Source organism: Podarcis liolepis, assembly GCF_965112155.1.
Source record: "Podarcis liolepis genome assembly, chromosome: 4".
Classification (NCBI taxonomy): domain Eukaryota; kingdom Metazoa; phylum Chordata; class Lepidosauria; order Squamata; family Lacertidae; genus Podarcis; species Podarcis liolepis.
The window spans coordinates 68,360,471-68,385,530 of record NC_139558.1 but is presented as its reverse complement, the minus strand read 5'-3'; the positions used below and the strand labels follow the sequence as shown (position 1 = coordinate 68,385,530).

The 25,060-nt window shown below is 43.0% G+C and overlaps 1 protein-coding gene across 4 annotated transcripts in view; it reads left to right on the top strand.

Annotated features, from left to right (window-relative positions):
* Positions 1–5,950: 5,950 nt before the first annotated feature.
* The window catches only part of EPHA3 (EPH receptor A3), a 205,284-nt gene continuing 186,174 nt past the window's right edge, over positions 5,951–25,060 (top strand). For 2 of the 4 annotated variants that reach the window (XM_083498576.1, XM_083498573.1), the window contains exon 1: positions 5,953–6,591. In XM_083498576.1, coding sequence (XP_083354702.1) covers positions 6,495–6,591 — 97 coding nt within the window. In that variant the 5' untranslated portion in view covers positions 5,953–6,494. Of the gene's footprint in view, positions 6,592–25,060 lie in introns of all 4 variants that reach the window. The other 2 variants (XM_083498574.1, XM_083498575.1) reach the window with 2 other exon arrangements.

The following is a 25,060-nucleotide window of genomic DNA, read 5'->3' as shown; positions in this document are numbered from 1 at the left end:
AAGATTAGCACCAAAACATTGAACCTGATTCGATACTCCACCTGGAGCCAATCCAGCTGATGAACAACCAACTGAATGTGGGCTCTCCACAAAGTCCAAGTAAGAACTCATGCATCTGCATTTTAGACCATATGGAGTTTCTGGAGCAGTCTCAAGGGTAGCCCTGCATATCTATCTCTCTCACTCTCTCTCTCTCTCTATCACATTTATACCCTGCACTCCCCGGCTCAGGTGTACAGCAAGTTAAAGTAGTCTAGTCTGCAGGTGACTACTGCATGGATCACCATGGCTAGGTTGGAAAGGGACAGGTACGGTACCAATCTCCTAACCTGACATAGATTCAAAAATTCCAGTTTGGCTACATTTGTGACCAATGCCTCCATAGAGACAGAAGCATCCAGGATCACACCGGGACTCCTGATAGCGGCTACAGGTGACTATTCCGCCCCATTAAGAGCTGGGAGCTGGCAAACCAAACTGAAATTATTCTGGCCCAGCCATTGGACGCCCATCTTTAATGGATAGAGATTCAGCCGACTCCGTTTCCTCCATCCCAGCACACCCACCTAAAAATTGGCCAATATATCCAGGGTAGCATCTGGCAGTAGATCCATGATGTTTGTGGTCAGATCTGTGGTTATGTACAAGATATTTGAATAAAGGGTGAATTTGGGGTTCCCCAATGCAAAAAGTGTGATGATCCATGAGGATCCGTGCTTCAAAACCACGTTTTTGAGCCATGGAGTGGCCAGGAAGCTGTGGATCCGTGTTTTTTGTGGTGCAGGCTGTGCCCATGGCCATGATGTGTGATTTGACGGTGAGTTTGGGTTGGCAAATGGAAAATGCGTGAGGATCCATAAGGATCCATGCTTTGAAATCACGTTTTTGGGCCACGGTATGGCCAGGAACCCGTGGATCCGAGTTTTTTGTGGTGCAAGCTGTGTCCCATGGCATGAAGTGTGATTTGACAGGCCGAGGGCCTTCTGGCGGTTCCCTCATTGCGAGAAGCGAAGCTACAGGGAACCAGGCAGAGGGCCTTTTCGGTGGTGGCGCCCGCCCTGTGGAATGCCCTCCCATCGGATGTCAAGGTGATGGACAACTACCTGACATTCAGAAAACATCTTAAGGCGGCCCTATTCAGGGAAGCTTTTAATCTATGATATTTTAATGTTTTTTGTTTTCTGTGGAAGCCGCCCAGAGTGGCTGGGGAAACCCAGCCAGATGGGCGGGGTACAAATAATAAATTATTATTATTATTATTATTTAGGGGTGGCCCAGTGCAAAAAGGGTGAGGATCCACGAGGATCCGTGCTTCAAAACTACATTTTTGGGCTATGGTGTCGCCAGGAAGCCATGGATCCGTGATTTTTGTGGTGCAGGTTGTGCCCCTGGCCATGATGTGTGATTTGACGGTGCATTTGGGCTGATCTAGTGCAAAAAGCATGAGGATCCACGAGGATCCGTGGTTCAAAACCATGTTTTTGGGCCACGGTATGACCAGGAAGCCGTGGATCCGTGATTTTTGTGGTGGATTCTGTGCCCCTGGCCATGATGCTTGATCTGATGGTGATTTTGGGCTGGTCTTGTGCAAAAATCAACAGGATCCATGAGGATCCATGCTTCGGAACCACGTTTTTGGGCCACGGTATGGCCAGGCAGCGTGGATCCGAGTTTTTTGTGGTGTAGGCTGTGCCCCTTGGTATGATATGTGATTTGACAGTGGGTTTGGGTTGGCCCAATGCAAAAAGCGTGAGGATCCATGAGGATCCATGCTTCAAAACCACGTTTTTGGGCCACGGTATGGCCAGGAAGCCGTGGATCCTATTTTTTTGTGGTGCAAGTTGTATCCCTGGCCATGATGTGTGATTTGACGGTGAATTTGGGCTGATCTAGTGCAAAAAGCATGAGGATCCATGAGGATCCGTGCTTCAAAACCACATTTTTGGGCCACAGTATGACCAGGAAGCCATGTATCCATGATTTTTGTGGTGCAGGCTGTGCCCCTGGACATGATGTGTGATTTAACGGTGTGTTTGGGTTGGCCCAATGCGAAAAGTGTGAGGATCCATGAGGATCCGTGCTTCAAAACCACGTTTGTGGGCAGTGGTATGAACAGGAAGCTGTGGATCCTAGATTTCTTTGGTGCAGGCTGTGCCCCTGGACATGATGTGTGATTTGACAGTGAGTTTGGGCTGGCCCAATGCAAAAAGTGTGAGGATCCATGAGGATCCGTGGTTCGTAACCACGTTTTTGGGCCACAGTATGGCCAGGAAGCCGTGGATCCGTGATTTTTGTGGTGGATGCTGTGCCCCTGGCCATGAAGTTTGATCTGATGATGACTTTGGGCTGATCTTGTGCAAAAATCATGAAGATCCATGGGAATCCATGCTTCAAAACCACGTTTTTGGGCCACGGTATGGCCAGGCAGGCATGCATCCGAGTTTTTTGTGGTGGATGTTGTGCCCCTGGCCATGATATGTGATTTGACAGTGAGTTTGGGTTGGCCCAATGCAAAAAGCGTGAGGATCCATGAGGATCCGTGCTTCGAAACCACGTTTTTGGGCCACGGTATGGTCAGGAAGCCGTGGATCCGAGTTTTCTGTGGTGCAGGCTGTGCCCCTGGGAATGATGTGTGATTTGATGGTGAGTTTGGGCTGATCTTGTGCAAAAAGCGTGAGGATCCATGAGGATCCGTGCTCCAAAACCATGTTTTTGGGCCATGGAGTGGCCAGGAAGCCGTGGATCCGAGTTTTTTGTGGTGCAGGCAGTGCCCCTGGACATGATGTGTGATTTGCCAGTGAGTTTGGGTTGGCCCAATGCAAAAAGAGGATCCATGAGGATCCGTGCTTTAAAACCACGTTTTTGGGCCATGGAGTGGCCAGGCAGGCGTGGATCTGAGTTTTTTGTGGTGCAGGCTGTGCCCCTGGGAATGATGTGTGATTTGACGGTGAGTTTGGGTTGGCCCAATGCAAAAAGCGTGAGGATCCATGAGGATCCGTGCTTTGGAACCACGTTTTTGGGCCATGGAGTGGCCAGGAACCCGTGGATCCGAGTTTTTTGTGGTGTAAGCTATGCCCCTGGACATGATGTGTGATTTGCCAGTGAGTTTGGGTTGGCCCAATGCAAAAAGCGTGAGGATCCATGAGGATCCGTGCTTCGAAACCACGTTTTTGGGCCACGGTATGGTCAGGAAGCCGTGGATCCGAGTTTTCTGTGGTGCAGGCTGTGCCCCTGGGAATGATGTGTGATTTGATGGTAAGTTTGGGCTGATCTAGTGCAAAAAGTGTGAGGATCCATGAGGATCCGTGCTCCAAAACCACGTTTTTGGGCCATGGAGTGGCCAGGAAGCCGTGGATCCGAGTTTTTTGTGGTGCAGGCAGTGCCCCTGGACATGATGTGTGATTTGCCAGTGAGTTTGGGTTGGCCCAATGCAAAAAGAGTGAGGATCCATGAGGATCCGTGCTTCAAAACCACGTTTTTGGGCCACGGTATGGTCAGGAAGCCGTGGATCCGAGTTTTCTGTGGTGCAGGCTGTGCCCCTGGGAATGATGTGTGATTTGATGGTAAGTTTGGGCTGATCTAGTGCAAAAAGTGTGAGGATCCATGAGGATCCGTGCTCCAAAACCACGTTTTTGGGCCATGGAGTGGCCAGGAAGCCATGGATCTGATTTTTTTGTGGTGCAGGCTGTGCCCCTGGACATGATGTGTGATTTGACAGTGAGTTTGGGTTGGCCCAATGCAAAAAGCGTGAGGATCCATGAGGATCCGTGCTTCAAAACCACGTTTTTGGGCCACGGTATGGTCAGTAAGCCGTGGATCCGTGATTTTTGTGGTTCAGGCTGTGCCTCTGGACATGGTGTGTGATTTGACGGTGAGTTTAGGGTGGCCCGATGCAAAAAGCGTGAGGATCCATGAGGATCCGTGCTGCAAAACCACGTTTTTGGGCCACGGTATGGTCAGTAAGCCGTGGATCCGTGATTTTTGTGGTGCAGGCTGTGCCTCTGGACATGATGTGCGATTTGACGGTGAGTTTGGGGTGGCCCGATGCAAAAAGCGTGAGGATCCATGAGGATCCGTGCTTCAAAACCACGTTTTTGGGCCACGGTATGGTCAGTAAGCCGTGGATCCGTGATTTTTGTGGTGCAGGCTGTGCCTCTGGACATGATGTGTGATTTGACGGTGAGTTTGGGGTGGCCCGATGCAAAAAGCGTGAGGATCCATGAGGATCTGTGGTTCGGAACCATGTTTTTGGGCCACGGTTTCGCCAGGAAGTCGTGGATCTGTGATTTTTGTGTTGCATGCTGTGCCCATGGCCATGATGTTTGATCTGATGGTGACTTTGGGCTGATCTAGTGCAAAAATCATGAGGATTCATGAGGATCCGTGCTTCGGAACCACGTTTTTGGGCCAGGGCGTGGCCAGGCAGGTGTGGATCCGAGTTTTTTGTGGTGTAGGCTGTGCCCCTTACTATGATATGTGATTTGACAGTGAGTTTGGGTTGGCCCGATGCAGAAAGCGTGTGGATCCATGAAGATCCGTTCTTGAAAACCACGTTTTTGGGCCACGGTTTCGCCAGGAAGCCGTGGATCCGTGATTTTTGTGGTGGATGCTGTGCCCATGGCCATGATCTTTGATCTGATGGTGACTTTGGGATGATCTAGTGGGAAAATCATGAGGATCCATGAGGATCCGTGTTTTTTAACCATGTTTTTGCGCCCCTGCGCCCCCCCAAAACAGTGGATGCGTGATTTTTTTGATGCTTTCTACAGAGTAAGACATGGTCTACAATATCATGGTGGTTTTATTTAATTTGAATGAAAAAATCATATGAATTCATGAGGATCCGTGTAGATCCGCCTTTTACCTTTTTCCTAAACATAGCAAGATCCTCGCCCCCCCCCCGCCCCCGCCGCCAATCTGCGAACTGCTCCTTGAAACACCTCCTTCTCTGAGCATTGCCACTTATTGGGCGCGGGTGGGTGGAGAGTAGCAGCCGCTCCCCACTCGCTACGCTGGGGAGCCTGGAAAGAAATCGAGGACAGCTCCTTACGACTGCGCGCAATGTACGCCGATTGCCCCCGCCCCTACACAGCCTCCTCGTCCTCGCTGCTCCCTAGGCTTTCCCTCTAGGGTGGGAGTGGACCCAAGCAGCCCACCCCATCCGGGCTGGCAGTTCGTAACGGTATTGCTGGCGCTTGGTCCCTTCAGCGGCTAAGCATCTCTGAGTCTCTACCTGTTCCTTCGCCTCTCCCACTTTCTCTTGGGAAGGGGAAGCGGGGCCACAGAGTGGGGCGCTCCCAGAGGAAGGAAACAGACCTTCCGAGGGAGCAGCCCTGGTGGGAGCGGGGTTGCTGCAGGCGCCTCCCATCCCGGGCTTCCCACCTGTCCTCCGCTCGGCTGAGCGCAGGTGAGCGAGGACGCGGGCCAGGTTGCTTCCCTTGCCGGGGGCCACACCCCATATAGAGAGCCGGAGAGGCTGCGGGTGTCCCGCGTCCTTTTCACATCTAGGGGAGTTGGAGGACCCTCTGCCTTCTGTTCTTTGCACATCCCCATCCCCAAATAAGAGAAGGCGGCTCCAGGGCCTCGGAGGTGGGAGGGGGTCCTGGCTGAGGAGGGGTTGCTCTCTCCCTCCGCTTCTTTCAAGCTTCTGCCGCGGGATCGGAGGGAAGCGGGGGGGTGGGACTCTACTTTTTGATGGCTTGATCAAAAGAGCCGCTCGCTTTCCCCTCCTAAGGAAAGAGAAAGCCTTAAGCGCGCTTAAAATGGAAAATAAATAAATGCGAGCGAGCAAGCAAGGCTGGGCAGACTCCAGAATTCTTGGATCTACTTCTTCCTTTTTTGCAACCCCGCCCCCCCCAAAAAAAACCACCAAAAAACAAGAGAACCCAAATAAGAACCAGGCGCAAAAAGGCACAGTGTTAGCATGAAAGAACAAGGGTGCCTCTGAGCATATCCCGAGCCCAGGGATTCCAATAGACCAGAACCGAGCCCGGTGCGTTTGGCGCCCTTCTCTTTCATTCCCGCAGCCCCACAGAACTGAGGAAAGACGTTTCGTCGTTGCTCTCGCTAACTTGCAAATCTACCGGCAGATCCGGCGTGCCTCTGAGCCGAGCTGCCTTGGGCTGCTGCACGCCACCTACTTTCTTCTGGAGATTGCTCCTCCTCCTCTCCATCTCCACCTCCACCTCCTCCTCCTCCTCCTCGGTCCCTTCCTCGATCCGCGCAGAAAAGACCCTTTCCGTGACTCCCTCCCTCGTGCTCTTTTTTCCTTCTTTGTGCGTGCGCGCGCGCAAGGCGTGCGCTAGGACCCGTCGGGCCTCCCGGCGAGGCTCCGTCCGCCCGGGCCAGCTCGGCAGACTCCTCCTTATCTCCAGTGTCAAACTTGACATCAGCCTGCGAGCGGAGCATGGTAACTTCTCCTGCGATCGGAGCGCTCACATCAGTGGCATGCTTCAGGGAGATATGCAGCTCGCGCTGCCCTCTGCACCAGCAACATGGATTGTCACGGCGCCCTCCTCCTCCTCCTCCTGCTGCTCCTCGGATCTGCTCTCCGCTGCTGGGCGGATCTGAGCCTCCATCCCACCAACGAAGGTAAGCCGGGCAGGGCGCATCCTCGAGGGGAGCGGGGGGGGGAGTGCCTGAACTTCCCTGGATCCCGCGGCTGGAAGCCTGGTCCATGGCTCTCCTGGTCGTTTCCCCCAGGGCAGCAGGTTCACCTTCGGCATTTATTTATTTTCCACAGCCTTTTGGGGGATAGGACCCCCCAATATATTGGAAGCCCCTCTCTGGATAAGGACGCCAGGGCGCATTGCTGGCCACGACGGACGCGCATTGGCGAAGCAAAGTTAGAAGGGGCTGTCGCTGGCGAACGGTGGTTGGGGGGTGTGAGATGGTGACACCCACCTCCCCGGGAGTGACAGTGACCTGGCGCTAGACTGCAGGTGGAGGCAGGATCCCTGCATCTAGCGGCAGCTGTCAGGAGACTGGCGGCTTGATTGTCTGTCACAAAGTGGCGATGGTCCTACTTTGGGTCCGGCTTATGATGAGCAGGGCGTGTGAGCCGGATTATTAGCATAAAAGGAATGCCAGGAAAAGTCGGACGGGGAAGCCCCTTGCGCTTGCCTGCCTTCACACCTTGTGGGGAGAGGATGCTTTTTTGCATTGTTCTAACTGTTTTGTGGCTGAGACAGACGCAAAAGATAAAAGAAAAGAAGTGCATCTGGAAATGTACAGTATATCTATAAAGGACAACGTTTGTGAAGCCGTGTTGAATTTGCCTTGGCTTCTTATTTGATTCAGTAGCTGCCTTGACGGTTCCATGTGTATCAACTGATGGAAGCAAGTTAAACAGTGCAATCTTGTGTTGTGTCTACTTGGAAGTAAGCTCCCTTGAGTTTAATGGGACTTACTCCAAGGCAAAAGTGTTCCTAGGATTTGCAGTTTTAGGGTCTCATTAACATACCTTATTGTGGCACACAATTGTGGGGGTGGGAATTGATGGTGGCCCACTTCCTTAAAATAAATATGTTATTAAAACATACCTCCATTTTAAAGCCATAGGTTAATTGCATTTGTTTGCATCGCAAACTTTAGTTATAATACATTTCTAGCACTCCTGAAAGTCACCTGTGTTTCATAAGTAGCACCATGTACAACTATTTCTGGATAAATTAAATCTATTTCATGATAAAACATTTGTTGAGTCAGAAACCAAGACAATCAAATACTTCACATTTGGGAGGCGGGGGGAATAGTGCTGATTGGGTTTTCACCCCTCTTGGAACAATTGAAGGTGTTTCTTTAAAAGGCACACCCAGTAAAGTCAGATCACTGTGAACAGTCAACCTTTGCTTCAAAAGTCTTCAAGCATATTTACTTCTATTTAAAATTAAAAAGTCCAAAGGAGGGGAATAACTTCTAGTATGAAATAATTGTGTCCAATCTTGCACCTGCCTGGTTGATTCTATTTACTGAGCAATTTTCAATCATTTTGTTTAGCAAGCAAGAATATTTAATTCACTGAACAAATAATGCTGCTGGTATTTTTGGATTTGGAAAGGGGGAAGCAGTCATACTGAGTTTTGTTTTTTTACTGGCTATGGGAAATAGATTTAGAAGATATAGCTGATTTTTACATCAAAGAAACGAAATGGTTCAATATAGCCTGTTCTAAATAAAAAATAAATCACCTCCTTCACAAATGCATATTCATTACTGGGTTGGGGTTGTGTTTTTTTAATAGTTGGTACATCTTAGAATAGCAGAATAATTAGTAGAGCATGTGTTACTGATAAGAAAGCGGTGGTATTAATCTTGTTGTTATACTCCTTTTTTGGCTAATAAAGCATGAGTATCCATGGAGGCCAGTTTGGAGTGGCGTGCAGCTCTCAGCAGTTGAACTCATTGATAATGTGCACAGTCCTGTTGTTATGCAGTCAATAGAGCAGTGAAGCTGCTAGCGCATTGGCTGGCAAAGTATACTGTGTATTAAGACAGTGCAGCTGAGCACCAAGAGCTGTTATTTGAACACTCATGTCTTACAATGTTGTGTGTTATCTTCTATACATTTATTTGGAAGCCTATGCTGTCCGTAGAAGATGCTGTTTAAACACTTCCTCGCCCAAAGTGGTGCTTATTTTATTTTTTATTTTTTTAAATCCTACAAACTTATTGCTGTATTATAATCCGGCTCACACGCCCTGCTCATCACCAGCCGGACCCAAATAGTTGCTTATAATCTTTAATTTTTATAGTAAATTGCTTACTGGCTTTAGCTAGCCAACTTTGAAGTAACACTGTTTTAGATTGATCAACAATTTTATTGTAATTGTAACTTTGTAACAGAAACTTAGAAACTGGGAAGGAAAAATAATAATGAAATCCCTGAGCATTTCTAAAAACAAAATTGCTTTTAAAGAATGAACTTTTAAAGCCTACTTCTGTAAGTCTGAAATACTGTTTCATTTAAGAATCCAGTGTTTCAGAAAGTGTTCATTTCAGTGTGTATGCATTTGTCACACTTGAAAAGGATGGTTTAAAAACTTCACTGAAGTTGCATTCCTGTGCCCACTTACTTGGGAGTAAACGCCATTGAACATAGTGGAGCTTACTTTTGAGCAATGTACAGGATTGCCCTGTTAATGACTAAGTTAACCCATCATATCCCTTCACCCACTGAAACCACATTGCAGAATCTTCAGGAAAAAATAAAATGTATTTGATGAAGTTGTCTAAATTGTCAGAAGCAGTCCAAAGAGACTCTGTTTGGAGTCTCTTATATGTTTTACTCCCAGCTTATATAGCACAAACAGAGCAAAGTTTTTTTTTGTTTTCTTTTAATGTGCTGGATAAAACATACTATGAATTGAGAAGCTTATTTCACCTCATAGAAAACAACAAAGGCATTTCTATAGCAGCAGGGATTTTGGTATGTTTTTTTGGCTTGCGTTTAGACTTTTAAAGTAATACTTTCAATTATTTATTTTTTTGGCCCATTTTAAATGCTTCAATATTATACACAGAAAGAAGTTCTTTGCCATTTTATATCCAGCATAAAAGGGCTAGTGTGGGTTGCATCTATAGCTTTGTGCTCACTCGGACTTACTGTATGCAATGGGTCCCAGGCACTTGATATGTCCTCACTGAAATGCCAATTAAGTATAAAGGTGATGAAACAGGTAATTTTTTTCTAAGCAAATTTCTTCAAAAAATAAACCATAGAGTTGGTTATGGAGTTGTATGTGTGTGTTTCTGGAGTGATGCACACCTTTAAGAAATCTCAGTTGGATATTAAAATATTATATATATATATATATATATATATATATATATATATATATATATATATTTAACAGTAGAGTTGTAAAGCGTGAGCCATCTATTCAGTAACAGGAAAATGTCAGGAGGAATTAGCATCTGAATAATGAATGGATTTTGCTCCATGCTGAGATTTAAATAGATTTTTTTTAATATGCCCTGAAATCTCAGCCTGAAAGTGTGCTCTTAGAATTTTCATAAGGCACCACTTTATCTGTTTGAGGTGGAGATTTTAATTTTAATTTTTAACAAAGACTCCACTTTCTTGTTGAACTTCTTCTAGAACTATTCTTGTAGAATCAAGAACCTACGGAGTGATATAATTCTGCAATTTAATAGTTTTTTTTTCTAATCCATTTCTGTAATGATACTATTTGCCCTAGGGTACCAGCAGCCTTAATTTAACTATTTTATAACCCACAACAGTTAACACTTGACCTAGGTCATTAACAGGATTATCAGCAAATTTGTTTAAGCTTTTACTGACAACCTGAATTGCTTCAATAATATTTTGACTGTGCAGACAGGAAACTTCTTTTAACCTCTCAAATCTCACATAAAGAATTTCTTATGAACACAACTACCCCAAAGACACCAAGATTGTACATCTGTTCATGGTTACCAATAGGCTCCATTTTGGTAAACAGCTAGAACTATTTCAGACTCTCTGTTTACAGTGTGTTGAGTTTTTCCTTAAATGCCTTCGTCATTTCTTCTTGCCGTATCAGAACATTTGTTCAGTGGTTAAACTACAACTTTTTCCCATAAACATTATCTTGGTGTTTATAAATAAGAATGTAGTTTTTAGTGATGTCAGCAGCTGCGGCATTTTCAAGTAGATCGCTCATAGAAATACTGGTCTGCCTATCTAACTTCTCCACATCTAAACCCAGAGGGTGATGGAAGACATCATTCCCTGGTTTAAAGGGAGCCTTAATAAGTTAAGTTCAGAATTCGTGTTTTAAGTTCTGTTTTTTATATGTTCCAATAATATATATTTTTTAAAAATGAAACAAACCAAATTGTAATGGCAAAGGGATTTTAACAGAACGCTAACTTTATTTTAGAATGAAACAGTTTTCAATAAATGCAATATATTTATTTAAGGCACAGTCCTCTTGGAAGTTTTTCTGCACAAGCCTCATGAAAGTGAATGGGAGCAACACGAGTGTGCATTAATGATTTTACATGCTTGTTAGTGTTCAGATCAGTGTCCATTCATTCCAAGGAGACTTTTCACAAGGGATTTTTCCAGTACATTGCCTTGCCTCACACTTCTATCTCACAAGATGCTTCAGGCTTGGAGCTGGGTAAAATATAATTTTAAAAAACCCAGAGAAGATAAAGCTAAAAGAGAAAAAAAGAATCACATAAATAACAGGCCAAATATCCATGAGGGCTCAGCATGATTAAAATTCCAACTGAAGTGCCATCTACTCACTCGCCCACCAAAACCCGCTGACGCCAGTTTAACCCCAGCCATTAAATTCTCCAGAATAAAATGGGCTTACAATGACTCAAGGAGAAGTTAGGTGTGGTGACATGACAAAACCTGACTTACACAATCCCTAGTGTGTTTAGAGTTTAGCTACCTCACTTTTAAGAACAGGGATTCCAAGTGTGTGTGTGTGTCTGTGTGTGAGAGAGCAGCAATTGCTTTAAAATAAAAACAAATTATCAGAATCTTAAAGTGGAATTGAAAGGGGAAATAAAGATGAGGTTTAAAGGGCTGGTTTTCATGCAGCTGCCTTTCATTCAGAGCTGCTCTGTTTTAACCCCTGCTTATGTAGTCAAAACAAGTAAACCAGAATGCTCTATAACGTGCATCGTGGCATTTGTAAAACTCCATGGTCGTAGAACTAAAATGCTGTATAGAGTCTTTATTCTGATTGCAAGACCTCACTGATACATTTTAATGATCTACATTTTTTTTTTGTCATTTGGTGTTTAATATTTTCCAACCTAAGACTGATTCATTGACTTAATTTTCCAATCCTGCAGAATGACATTTTTTAAAAGTTTGGAACATATGTTAAATATTAAAGAAACCAAAACGTAAGATTCTGATGATAACTTTGTTTCAGGTCGATTGCAGTGTGTTTCTATTCAGGGAGAAAAGATCATGAGAGAATCGAGGGTGCATGTTTCAACTTTTCAAGTATGCAACTTCAGAAACTGATCAGTTTTTAATGATAGGAAGCTTCCTTTTCTACACACGCAAAAAGGGAAATTAAAAACACATGCAAAAAGTAGGCTGCCATTTGAACAACCCCCCCCCCCCACGACTGGCAAAACTGAATGTTATCTTTGCACTTGTATTTGACATAAATGTTGGGATTTTTAAATTTTTTTCAAATGCTCTCCCAGGATAATACAGTGTGGGAAGAGTATTGCTTCTGTCTTGCATACTTGCTTCCAACCCTGAAACTTTACTTCATGGAAAATTGCATAACCATTCTTGTTTGGTGTAATCGGCCTTGGATGAAAGGTTTAGCAGTTCAGATACAGGTGTTTCTCCTTCATTTTTCTGTCAGCAGTCTGGACTCGATCACCAGCGAGGGTCACTGCAGAGCTGTTAGCAAATGTAAGAGGCAAGGCAGGCAAAGTTTCAAAAAAGTTCAGGCTCCTGTTCGCCAGCTAGGCACTCCTTAGGTTCCGCAGCCTGACGGTGTATTTATATAACAGCCCGTCCTTTGATATTGTTTAGCTTTTTCTGTTTATAATGAAGATCCGAGATGAGCCGCAAGTGTATCAGAGTGGGGGGAGAGGGGGGGGGAGAGAGAGTTGAACAAATAGGTAACAAAATCATTTTAATAGAAAGTTCTAAAATTCCAGAGTACAGTACTTGGTCCGTTCAATTAAAAAACTCTAAAACACGGTGCAATGCTATATATATTTAGTCCACAGTATGTCCTGGTGTAATTAATGGGGCTTACTCCCAGGAAAACTAGGTAAGGGACTGCAGTCTTGCTTCCCCTTTTCTGTCATTTGAGAATTTAGATCACACTATTTCACTAAAACTTTAGTGTAGTTGCATTCACAGTAACGCTGATCTAGAGTTGATTTACCACTGAAGTAACAGGACTGACTTTTTAAAGCACAGTCCTAGCCATGTCTACTTGGAAGTAAGTGCTATTGAATTCAGTGGAGCTTATTTCTGGGTAAATAGGGTTAGGATTGTAGATTTTGTAAATGTGTTAAAATTAGGGTGTTGGTGTACAAGAAGCATTATTATTATTATTATTAATTTCTGAGGCACATGCGCTGATCCTAAGCATCTTTTTAGCTCCAACCTTTTATAAGTGCAGACTTATTTTCATGAGATGTTTTCATAGATTGCTTATAGCTGAAATTTATAATTTCCAGCTTCTGTGCTTGAAACAGAGACCAGGACATTGCAGGGTAGAAAATGCTTCACTGAAAAGGAGACCTAAACTATTTCCTTTGTTATACTTAAGTAGAAACTTTATAAGGGTAGTGCACAAGAGGGGTGGGATGAATAATAATTCTGTTACATGAATGTGCTAGAATATGCACATTATTCAATGGAGTGTACATTTATTTATTTGCATTATGTAATAAGTTTTAAACCGGAAACAATTCGGTTAGCGTTAATTTATTTCTGTTGATTTGGAATGGGAAAGATTTTAGCACATGCTTAACTGTCAGCACTTAAATCGGGGTTGCTTTAAAACTGCCTTACTTTGGCTGCTGGTACGCCCCATTATGCTTCCTAAATATTAAGTTGCAAAGATGTGAATAGAGTAAAATGAAAAAGACCATAAATATGAATTTATGAGTAGATTTTAATGTGGCACTGGTTTAATTAAAGACTGATAGCCCTGAAATCCCATGGACTGAAATCCGCAAGCATTTAGGAGTTCTTGTATTTCAGCTTGCTTGTGAAATTGGCCAGTTGTGGATTGGGTGGTTAAAAGAAATTAAGATATAGAAATAAAGATAATCGTGCTTGAAAGGAATCGTTGAGAGAGTGACAAAAGAAGAAAGGCCTAGCCTGCCAGGCCCTTGCTTAGGATTAATAAAAGCACACAAAATTAATTGTTTAACATGGGGAGACATTATTCAGGCTGCTGCACTATAAGGGGAAACTTTTAGGCAACTTTTCTCTCTTTTTTTGTAAACTACTGTATATCCTGCTGTTATGGGCAGAGTGAGGAAGAAAATCCCATTAATCTGGTGGAAAAAAATATTGGGGAAAAGAATAAAAGCACACCACACAAACAGCGATGGAGATATACAAGCAGCTCAACTGTGAAATAAAGGGGTTTTACACAATAAGGTTCTATTCGGTTAGCTCATGTGATATTCTAAGTAATTTATTGGTTTAGATTTTAAAAATCAAGTTTCTTATAAGTGTAATTTTTGGGGGGTGTGTGGGTTCTGTTTTAAGATATGAACGTGTATAATTAAAAAAAGGTTATTCAATTAGCTTTAGTAAAAGTGAGGTAATCCCCCCCCCTGTAGTTGGTTAAAGGTGTGTGTGTGTGTGTGCGTGTGTGTGCCTGCACTCCCCGTAATATTCTAAGGAACCAAAAATGTAAAGAGTCCAACAATTATTTTTTTTGAAAATCTTAATGGCCTTTGTACTTTTCAGTCGTTGCAATCGTAGGCTTTGCAGCTGTGAGCCGTGACACACAGAGGTAAAAAGAGTTTTGCCACCCCATCTAAGTAATAATATTTATTTAATATTGCAGCTTTGACATCTCTGCAATTTAAATAGTTTCAAAGAAACATTTTTGGTGATTGAAGTCAGGATCTTACCCTGTGCTGGTAGTTCCCCAATAAAATAGTTAAAGGGAATTTTGGGTGACTGAACTGAAGTGTTAGATGAAATAATATTTTGGGGACATTGTGGAAAAGATAAATATGTGGAGTTACAATCTCCACAGCAGCTTTTTTTTGGTCTTTCTTTCATACTAACTTCAAGTTGACAACTCCATGTACATCTCCACTTCCTCTCTCTTGAGTTTTCTTTCAGCTTAGTTTTCTCAGGGCTTACTCCTCAGTATATTTTTGGTTTGAGCTGAGCCGCAGCAGGGTTTTGCATAAATGTTTTCTATCATTAAAAAAAAATATTAAAAAAATCAACCATGGTTTGGTTTTGTGTTTCCTGCTTTTATACTAAATTCACTGCAATCTTCTTCATACGCTGTCTTGCCACTTTTATTTCACAAGCATTTTGTTTTTAAAAAATATTTTGCATTTATAGATCTTTGTAATCTTCCTCCTCTGTTCCAAGCATATGAAAATAAAATCTTCCTTTTTAATTTGAACCATAAGCACTTTCAGACCTATTTTTCTCCACATAGTGAAACTTTAAAAACTTTCTTCCCTTTGGTTTATTAGTATCTTTAAGATTTAAGCTACCATCTTTAAGATTTAGCTACCATGGCAGCTTTTGCCTCTATCTTTTTTAAACAACAAACAAACCATCCCATCTACATATTAATGTATGGAATCTGTGGTGTTTTCGAGAGCATTGTTTAGGCGACATTTGTTTTTATTTTGTTTGTTCTTACGATGTACCTATACTTGGGTATGAAATGAGCAGACCCACTGAAACCAATGGCTAGCTTGCATCCCACTGATTTCAGTGGGTCTACTCTAAACAGGAGTAAGGCCTGAGCCAACTGCCTGCATTTGTGCTTTACCCTTTAGCCTTTGTGCGGTTTGTTCTGTGGTGTGGTTTGTTCTTTGTGTGGTTTGTTCTGGTGGGCTATTGTATATTAACGCAAATGATAATGTTTCCCACTCTGGTTTGCATGGAAATCAGCAGTGTGGATTGCGCCGTCCTCCTTGGTCCCACGCCAGCCCCTGTCCACTGGGCGCCTATGCTGAAACATTCCACAGGTGATAGGATTGGATGTGCTGAACAACGTGTCCAGCCAGAACCACCTGCAAGTGTTTCATGAGCTGCATGGGTGAAGGACTCAGTCAGGAAACAACCACCTTGGGACACCAGAGTTTCCTTTAGGGTGTGATTGACTTAGGGAGGAAATGAAATAGGGCAGGGAACACCTGCTCACCATTGGAGGGAAATCAACGAATTTGCTGTGGGATCTATTGCTCACATACTGTTTTTGGATTCTCAGGGAGTGGAGGAGGCATGTTCTGAAGTATGATGAATCCGTCTTGGGACAACAAGGGGCTGGAGGCGATGGATGACTTGCAGAACCGTGGCGAACTGGGCGGGGAAGTCTGCGATAGCCAACATTAATGTTTATCTTATCGTACTTGGTCTGTTTCACATGAGGAGACTGACAGAGAATGTGTATAAAGTTTTGCTTGGAAAGGCAGAAAATTAAACTGGGGCAAATCAGTTTCTTTCCTTTTTTTAAAAAAAATGCGAACAGCAAAGCACACATGTTCTGAATTAATTACCTCCATAAATTCAGTCCAACAATAAAATAGCTTCTTGGTGACATCAGCAAGTTGGAAAATAAAACCGGATCTAGGATTAGCATCCTGTTTTCCTCAATATGACATTTAATGGAGATTTCTGATTCTATCAACATATTGCTTCCTCTCCCTGTGTTCACACTGAAATATTTAGCCACTTGTCCTTTTAATTAGTTATGCATGAATTAATGCTTTGGGGCCAATCAGAAATGTTCTTTTTATTTGTTCATCTTTTAATCTAGTTTTGAGTCAAATGTTGGACCAGGCCTAAAATTGGTAGCTTGTGGTCTTGAGCTAGGATAACTTTTCACAGTTATATGCGATTGGCATAAAATAATATTAAAAGCTTGATATTATGCACCATCTGTATTGTCTCCAGAGTAGAATCCTCTGGGTACTATGGGTCTACTCCCGAGTAAGTGGTTTGCAAAGACCAGTGCAAGGTTTTGTGCAGTCTTTAACGTGTCAGGCAAGTTAAACTTGCATTAAAAACTTTCAGTCTGCTGCAATACGTCATCTGTTGTTACTGGATATTATGAGTCACTTCTGTGTCATTTGATTGTTAGACCATAAGCAGTTACTAAAGTGATTTGATTTTTTTTTTTTAAGGGTGTTTGGAACTGATGTCATTGAAACAATTTCTAGAGGAGTATTCACATTTGTCTGTTGTAGCAACACAGAGTCTTGTGGCACCTTAAAAGAAGTAACAGATTTATTAAGGGTTAAGCTTTTCTGGACCAGAGTCCACTCCATTGGATGAAGAAAGCTTCCTATGGACATCTGGATAGAAGACTGCCATGTTCAGAAATGGAGCCTTAAGAAGACTTGTTATCCTTCAGCTTCTTAGGCTTCCATTCTCTCCCTACATTGCTTTGGCATTATTAAGTATCCATTCCTGGGATAGGGAACCCCTAGCCCTCCAGATGTTTTTATACTCCTGCTCCTATGAGCCCAGCTAGTATGGCCAATGATCAGAAATGACGGGAGTTTTAATTCAACAACATCCAGAAGGCCATGGAATCCACATCCATGACCTATTCCATCAGCCTGTGGAAGCCCTAAAACAGAGGTTTTCAACCTTTTTGGATCCACAGCTCCCTTGACCAACTTCATTCTTTCCACAGCACCCCAGTAGGGCTCAGGAGCCCAGTTATGTCAACCCTTGCCTACAGAGACGGCAGCCCCTCACTGATTTTTGAATACTTTCCCTTGCGGAGTGTTCTCTCAGCCTCCTCTCCTCTCCCCTCTCCTTGGGAGTCATCCGGGCAGCCACTGCCCCTGGTATCTGAGCTGCCCCCCCCCAAAGAGAGATGCCTCCTCACACTGCCCCACTGGGGCCTAGAAAGCATCCCCTGGCCAGCTCCAGAGCCACCATTCGCCTGGTGAGCTTGTAGCCAGGGCTGCTGCAACGAACAGCCACACAAGCCTTTGGGAGCCAGAGACACGAGAGGACATCAGAGGAGGGAGGGAAGGAAAGAGGCCAGTGTTTCCCATGGCACCCCGACCATCATATAAGGCACCCCAGGGTGCCATAGCACACTGGTTGGAAACCACTGCTGTAAGCTATGACAACTTGGCCCCCAAAATGGTTGGTTACTTTATAAGTGGTCCACATTGGATATGCTCAGTGTTCAGAACTTGAGATCAATATCTTGCAGAAAGAATGCTTGAATGTGTAACAGTGATCAGAGAACTTCTCGTGGATGTAGTCCCATTCCAAGAATTCTGGGCTTCACTTCTTATATACTGAAAAAGGATTTGCATGGAGGAGGACTCTGCCCTGTGAACTTTAGGATCGGACGCAAATTGCAGTCATGTTTCCGGTGCAGTTGCCTTCCTCAGGATGGTAATGCTGGTATTTAAATACCCCTAGAGAGAAGGGAATCTGAACTGGCAGAAAACAGGAGAGCATCTTATTCTGCTATTTGAATTGCTAGCCTATACTCAACAGGACAGTGTAGTTCTTCAATGAAGTCAGAGGCAAACAAGTACAACAGTAAAAAGTTAGAAACTATTAATGTTTCTTTCAGGAGCCACTGAGTGTCCCAGACTGCAACCCTATACTCGGTTTCCTAGAAGTAAGTCCCAATGAATTCAGTGGGGCTTCCTTCTGAGTAATTATGTAGAATGCCTCTGTTAACTACTTTTGAAGTCAGGGTAGCTAAAATCATTCATTTGTAAGGTTTGTTGCTTCAGATACACGTCTATGATGTTAACTGAAGGATCATCAGTTTGTGATGTCTGACTGAATAGCCTTTAAATTTACATATACCGTATATGTATACATGATACACATTTTATAAATCAGAAAGTTGTTAAATTTTAAGCCACATTGTACCCTACAAGTCTTTCCAACCTTACACCAGATTGGTAAATAAATAACTTCAAACACTATCTCATGCAAACATTTAAACTGAGTCTTTTCTTACAAGGGAAAAAAATGATGTGTTTATTTTGAAAGTAAGTAGTTAACATTGACATGTTTCTTTTCACAGCAGATAAGCTGTGATTACATCTGAATTTGGAAATCCTGCCATTTTGCTGCTCATGTGTATAAACCATTTGTGGGAGCAGTTATTTTATTTTTTTTCTTTAGCTGCTGATGTATCTGATCATGAGAGACACAAGAAGGGAGCACAGGCCCTTTGTGATGTATCTATTACTGGGCTGTACCATTATAGTTGAAATGCTTTTCAGTGCTCCTCTAAATAAAACTCTGCAAGCTATGTACAAAATGGGGTGTGTGATTTTGACCATTTTTTTTTAAAAAAAATGCCTAATTTCTACCGAGTAGATAGACCCTTTGAAATTAATTTACCGTGTACATTGGTTTTGCTGGGTTTACACTCCATATGCCTATCACTGGACACACCTCTTGAGTGTTTTATAAAGAATTTACTTCCCCACCTGAAATCATACAGTACATGAGAGGTAACATGAAGTGGGGTTTTTAAAAAAATAATTGCAGTCATCAATGAAAGCCATCTTAATTCAGAAGTTTCATAAGTCATATATTTGGTGATGAAAATTCATGATGGCACTGGTAGAGGATTTGACAAAGCTTTTTTTTTTTTTAAATATTATTCATTTAGCTTTGGCAATTTGGCATGGCTGTTATTGTTATTAAAGCGTATTGATACCAAGACAGAACTTTTGAGATTGGATGGTTGGAAATGTCTGTACATCTGGGGAAAATACATTTCCCCAAAGGAAAGCAGTAACATTGGGTTATGGTGTGTAAAGTTGCCTTTAGATGCCTCACTTCTGCTACATAGGCTGGTTGAAAAAATGCACCTATCTCCTTTTCTGAAGTCTCTGGCATGAAATGCATTCCCGCTTGACTTGCTTTGGGGTTGAGGCTGTCATTGGGATTGAACCGTTAGTTGTGGCTAGGCAAATGTTCGTCTCCCCCCTCCGTTAATTAAAGTGTTTGAAAGCAGTGCCGGATTTCTGGATTTCAGGTTTGCCAAGAAATTATCCCGACTTTGATGAAGCAGAGCCATGAAAATATTTTCTCATAAATGGGAGAAGAGGGGGAAAGAGTTGTGGGAGAGCAGGTGAAGTGTTGAAATAAAGGCAACAGGTGTGGTGGGGAAATTTCACTGAAACTCTTCATTCTTTCTGCAGTTAGTGTTCCAGCGGATTCTGCTGTTCCCACAGCTGGTGCCTTATATCTTAGCGAGGAAGGAGATTGCTCCTATCTAGCTGTTTGGAAATAAGATTGTGCGGTTTGGTGGAGAAGGACTCTGTGCTTTGCTGAACTGAGAGCAGCCAGATCCAGCCATGTGATGTCAAGGTCTAAATACACTCACGTAAATTTTTGCAGCAGGGATTTCTTTTTCCTTCACATCTCGATCTAGGCATTCTATGTTCTGTTACTACAAATGTGACAACTTCTCTCTCCTCCCCCCCCCTTTACTTTGCCATTTAAAAATAAAATAAAAAATAAGGAGCAGCTCACCCTTGGAGTGCCTGAATTAAGGAACATCTGTTAACGCTATAGAGAATTAGAAGGAAAAGACACTCATGTTTAATGGGACCGGGGTGTTCCTGAGTAAGAGGTGGCTCTTAGGGGAAAGGGACCATATGGCAACACTACTGCGAGGCAATGCAACATTGGTAGTGAAAAAGATGACTTGCTTACATTTCTGACATGCTTATCTCATTTTGTGTGAACCACCGCTGCAGCAGGACTTTCTGCTTTGTTGTTGTGCACTCACATTCTCAATGGTGTCCGTCCAGTTTTGCAAGGCTATATTAGTGTATGGAGATTTCACTATCCAGGTTCTATTCAGCAGTTGCAATGGGTTCATTGAGTTAAAGCTGTTCCTCCTGCGCGAGAGGACTAGGGAGGGAGGCCTTGGAACTATATCAGCCTCTAACAGATGCGGGTCAGCTATTTTCATAGGCAATGGCGCACTAATGCACTGCAGTAAGTTTGTTTGAACTGTTCTCCTTGTGGATTTAATGTTAGCCTGCAGGATAGTTCATTAAAAGGAGCAATAGCTTATACAGGAGGCTGCTAGGCATGTGCTTTCTGGATCAGGGAATGAGGCATGTCAAGTGAGTTTCAAAGATGCCCAAAAGGAAGACAAGAAGTGCATGGGTTAACCCTTTTGCAAATATGTATAACTTGTTATGTTAATTGACTGTCATCTTTTCCTCTGCTCAATAGGCAGTTAATAATTAAGAGATATTAGGGCTTATGAATAAAATAGAATAGAATCATATAAGTTGAAGGGACCATGAGGGTCATCTAGTTCAGCCCCTGCCATGCAGGGATCTTTTGCCCAACATGGGGCTTGAACCCACAGCCTTGAGATTAAGAGTCTCGTGCTCTACCACAACTGCTATTAACAACAAAAACCAACAACAGGGACAGTAAATAAAAATAATAATTGTCACCAAAGTAACAGATCAGAGTGGCATGTCTGAAGCAAAGTCAGTTTTGCACAACATGTTGACATTGCATGCAGTGAAAGGCATTTCTGTAAAGCAAAATGTCTCAGTTTAATCAGGTCATTGCAATTCCCTGGTGGCAGCTTTGGATTTGAACACAAATTATAGCTGAGTTCATAAGTACTTCTTAACTTTGTTATATAATGAACTTAGACTGTGTTCACACTACATTTACTGTGTACTCGGCGCATCTCCTGTACTGGGTTTTGAATCCATGTTCACATGATGTGATCCAAATTGCATAGGTATCCTGTATTTAAAATTAAATATCATTGTTTGATGTGTTGTTTTTCAAACTAGCTTCACACTGATTGAAAGTCCTGAAACCATTCCTAATTCATCTCCAGCCAAAGTGTGAATACCTTTGTGCAGCGTTAAAGACATCCCTGCCCATTAATGTCTCCTGGCAGAAATGAATCTGACTCTAATGAAGCCATGCTGATGTGAACAACTAGAATGGGGCTGAGAGATGTGAAATGCACTGAAAAAAGCAGCAACTTCACTGTGCTCTAATGTGGTAATGTGAACACTCCCTTTTCAGATTACTTGGTTTCTTTTGGGTATGCGTGTGCCCCATCACATTATTTTATGTCCTCTGCAAGAGGCCATTTAAAAGGCTCCTGAATTAAAACTGTTTTCCATTTGCATTCTTACATACCCCAAACAATAAGGAATATGTCGCGAGAAATTGGGTCCTCCCTTAAAGAGGGCACATATTGCGGTGAGACCTGGAAAACTGACACCCTGTGTTGTGGGTGGGTATGATTGGCCAGCCACAACAACCAATTGCTAGGTCCCTCGAAGATGGGTACAATCTGGCCATTGAGACTGAGTCCAGACGGTTCGAGCTTCCTCTTTCAGCACATGCATTTGGAACACCTGCCCACCTCTCCCTACTTTTAGGGCTTTGCACTTGACCTTGCTATGCTATCGTGTGTCATCTGTCATTGGGACAGGGGCACGGCAGGAATTTTCCCCACTTGGCTGATTGGCTGTTGCCATTTGGGTTTTGCCTGCCTTGTAGCAAATCGTCACAACTTGTAAGGTTGCAGACAGGCTCTGGTTCAGGTGACAGGGATGGGAGAATGCTCTTGTCATCCTTATGTGAAGGGTATTCCGTTAAAGGAATCCAGGGAATCAATGGTTTGGTCAACCCCAGGGGGACATTTGGGGGTGGAATTAGACCGTTCCCGGCTTTCCGCTTATCCAAGTGTTCACCCTTGGCTGACCTATGCTGGAACCCTTGGTCAGCACTACCTGCATGGCATAGTCGAACCAGAGCCTATGCAACCAGTCAGTCACTTTCTGTAATCAATAAAGTTGTGTCTCAATGCCTGGGTTTCCGTAGGGTTGCTTCCTTATATTCAGAGAGGCTACGTAGCTCTCATTGCAAATTAGTTTCATTCCAGGCTATGAAGCAAGTAAACAGTTTTATTGTGGCATTGTTGTCTGACTTATGCATTTTCAGTGAAATCAAATAGGATTCATCCCTCTCTCCATCCCGCTTATTCAAGGCAAGTAGGCGAGAAGCATCTCAGTGCCATCAAAGTACTTCATGTTCCCAGAATCTGTTCAATATAGTCTGGGGCCCATGACAACAGGCCGTTTCACATTCTGCTGTCAGTGAATTAAGAGCCATCAACATTTTACACAGTGAGGGACATGTCATTTTCTGCACCCTCTGACATTTGAATTACCGGTTCTAATTTCAATAGCAAGGCAGTGGATCTGTGGTCTTCTTAAAATATGGGATGTCCGTATTAATCCAGGATGTTGGGAAGGCAGCCTGAACTGAAATATGCCCTGCAATGTGGTTAGTTGGGAAGGAAACAAAGCTGGGGACATGGAGCAGGATGGTTGAACTCAGCAGAAATCCTTTGGCTATGTGTTGATGGATTATGGTCCATGCTGCGTTGCTCATAATGAATAAATTACATGAAAATCTGTTTTGTTCTGTGCTAAATGGTGGAGCCCAGAGACTGCAGTCTACTGTCGGCATGCAAAAGGTGGCAGTTCAGTGCTACAGAAAACTAGCTGTACCTGCATGATGAAATGTGTGGTGTGGAACTGTTTGTGAGAATTTCTGTGGCACCATCATTCAGGATAATGGCTTACGTCTATTATATATATATATATATGGCTAGTGCAGCTGGTTCTTGGTGGGTGGCTAGGAATGATGGAGGAGAGACATGTCTTCAGAATCCAAATCTGTCTCTTTGTGGGTGTATTTTTTCTTTTGTAAAAAACACGCAGTGTCAGTGCAGCTGTGACTAGCAGAATCTCCAGCTCTCTTATATGTATTTTAGTAGTGAGTCACCTTTAATGGACCAATCGCTCAGCTTGGGTTGCATACATTCAGCAACTGCATGAGAGAAACTGGGTGCAAGCTGGGCCATGCGGTCTACAAATGTATATCAGCTTGTGCGTAGTCTCCACATTGTCCCACCCCAAAACCAAAGCTTGGCTGGGTTTCTGCTTCAAAGTGCCTTCTGGGCTTCCCAGATTTGCATGACATGTTTCAATTATGGGTGTCTTCATTTTATTTTATATTTTTTGCCTTGGATTGCAAAACTCACTTTTTCCCTTTTGTTAGCATTTCTTCATAAGCGATTTTGCTTCCAAATTAGCAGCTAGCTGCTTAACGAAAGAAACCCAACAAGCGTTGCATCTCCCTCTGCATTTTGTAGAAAGTGCTTGAAAATTAAAAGTAATCATCTTAGTGATCATCTTGTGTGTTTGTTTGTTTTGCTCACTAAAAAGAATTCTAAATAGTGTTGTTGTGTTGCACAGTTTAAAAGATGATCTTTAGAAGGAATTTGCTTAAAACAAGAATGAACTCCATGGTTTTACTTTTACTCATTTAGATTTCTCTCTCCTCCTATTCTGCTCCAGTTAGAGTGTCTTTTTAAAAAGAATCCTGTTTGAAAATGAAATCCTATTTTATTAAAAAGTGAGCTGTTGAAATCTACATCTTGAAATACATTTTAACTGCAGTATGACCATTTATCAAAAAAGTTGAGTTAAAGAGTTTTCTTCATTTAAATCATAAAGGAAGAGAATGGGAGAAAATACTTGTTTTCAGAGATTAAATATTTCAGAATTACACAATAAGGCTGCAATACTGTACCCACTTACTTAGAGTAAACTGTGGCTTCCAAATTGACAAAGATAGGATTGCACTGAAGATCATGTAATTATTTTATTCATGTTGGACTTCTTACTGGACCTAGGGTCTACAAAGTCATACTCACAAAGTCCCACGAAAGACAATCATGTATATCACCAGAATCATCTGTAGAACCTATATATGCTCTGGCAAGGAAGCAGCGAGGGGCAGAAACATCAGCTTCAGGGAGGGGGTGATTGTCATTGTGAAATCAACACAAGGAAGGGTTAAACACCCTATTCCTATGCCCTGTTTGTGTGTGTTGCGTTGTGGTTTTTGTTTTGTGCAAAATCCATAAAGCATTTTCACATGTTACCTTGTATTCTCTTGCTTGCTTATTGGACGTGCACTGCGGAAACATTTTAGGGGGTTATTTTTGTTTTTATATGCAATGAATATGCATTTTTGTACACATTACTCGGCTGGAGAACTATAAATTTTGGAAAAGTCTGAACTCCGAGGGATGGCTTTGTTTTGGTTCTCTTGCTGTTTTTCAAAAGTGTGGATTAGATAGGTTCATCTTTAAATACAAACTGAATCAAATTCCTCTCCCATTCCTAAGTCCAATTCCCATCGTCCTTGACCACTGGTTATGCTAGGTGGGGTTGGTGGTAGTCCACATTGACTAGCCCTGGGCTAGCCTCTTTTTACATTCTGATACTGCAGTTCTACAAAGCTATCTGAAGTTTTTCCCAGTTC